General features: G+C 56.1%; 1 protein-coding gene across 1 annotated transcript in view; it reads left to right on the forward strand.

Moving 5' to 3' along the window:
- The first annotated feature begins 368 nt into the window (after positions 1-368).
- The window catches only part of LOC113213232 (inhibin beta chain), a 5,310-nt gene continuing 4,188 nt past the window's right edge, over positions 369-1,490 (forward strand). The window contains exons 1-2 of the mRNA XM_052276007.1: positions 369-600; positions 1,163-1,416. Coding sequence (XP_052131967.1) covers positions 388-600; positions 1,163-1,416 — 467 coding nt within the window. The 5' untranslated portion in view covers positions 369-387. The remainder of the gene's footprint in view (positions 601-1,162; positions 1,417-1,490) is intronic.

Here is a 1,490-nt window from a genome sequence, read left to right on the forward strand (position 1 = left end):
GCTGGCGCGACACGCTCGCAAGTGTATGCGGCGGAATGAACTCCTCCACTGACGGATTGCTGACTGACAGACCTTCTCTGTTATTTCTTCTTCGCCCTCTCCTCCCCGGCCTGTTTGTGTCGGGGCTGGCGTTTGGTTGCTCTTCGGGACGTGGCTCCTCCGGGGCGGTGGAGGGGAGGAGGGACTGGGGACCGAGGGGGCCGGGGAGTGGCGGCAAACAGGGGACTTGCTGGCATGCGATGCCACAGCCCTGCGTCCGGCTGGCGCTGCTTTCTCGCCCCCCCCCCTTCCCCTCTCCCCTCGCTGCGGGGGCGGGTCCGGGGCGCTGCTGGCCTGGCTGCCGGCCAGAGCACTACAATTCAACTGAAATAAGTGACAGCTATCTATATGGACTTTGCAGGCCACACGCTCAACGGGCAGACCCTGCTGGAGTTCTCGCTGGCGCGCGAGGAGGAGGGCCTGCCCATCCAGGAGGCCACGCTGTGGGTGCGCGTGGACGTGCGCGACTCGCGGCGCAGGAAGCTGTCCGACCGCAACCTCACCCTCTGGGTGTTCCGGGTGCACGGCAAGCACTTCAACACCAGCCACGTCAGTGACGAGGTGAGATAAAACAACTCTGTTAGACCAGGCAAAAAAAAAAAAAAAAAACTGTGAGCTTCATCTCTCGAGCACACTTTAAATGGAAAGGTCAATCTTTTTGTATCCACACTGGAAAAACTAATGTTACCATGGTAACGTTTCATCATGTGACCAAGACCGGTAACGTTTCCTGATGCGACCTACCCCATGCAAAAGGATAGGGCCATCACAAACTGGTTGCATCACCAAACGTTACCTGGTATGGTCGCGTCAAGAAACGTTACCTCGGTAACGTTTGTTTTTCCAGTGCAGCGAGGGTGTATTCTTAAATCACATCTCCAGCGGATAACAATTTGTCTCTAAACTCAGACGAAAAAAAGTTATTTGTACTTAAGCTTACTTTTCAGATACAAATTTGCATCCAATTGAAATGTGCTTTAGAACAGTCTTCGCTGGATACAAAATTGTCCCTCGTCATTTAGAGTGCAGGCGGGATTCGTGAACTCTTGCTTTTATAAATAGAACTTGTCATGTGATTACTTGTGTTCATAAGTGTTTTCAAATTTCGCTCATTTTGCCTCAGGACTTCGACTCATACACCTCGATGGCGGGCTCGCTGTCGGTCTCGCTGAGCGAGCTGGGCTGGAAGAAGATCAACCTGACCCAAGCCGTGCAGCACTGGTACGCCGAGGGCTCCGGGTCCCGCGGCCGGCTGCGCCTGCTCGTCGACTGCTCAGGCTGCGGGGAGCTAGTCGAGGTCACCCTCTTCCGGCCGGAGACGACGGCGGACGACCGGCGTCGGCCCTTCCTGGTCGTCAAGACGGAGCCGCCCAGCAAGTAAGTAGCGGGCCGCCGGACGGACGGACGTGCCGACCTCCGTTGTTTGCAACTAGATAGAGGGGCATGGGTGG

This window comes from Frankliniella occidentalis, unplaced genomic scaffold (genome assembly GCF_000697945.3).
Source record: "Frankliniella occidentalis isolate FOCC.00 unplaced genomic scaffold, Focc_3.1 Scaffold1366, whole genome shotgun sequence".
Lineage (NCBI taxonomy): Eukaryota > Metazoa > Arthropoda > Insecta > Thysanoptera > Thripidae > Frankliniella > Frankliniella occidentalis.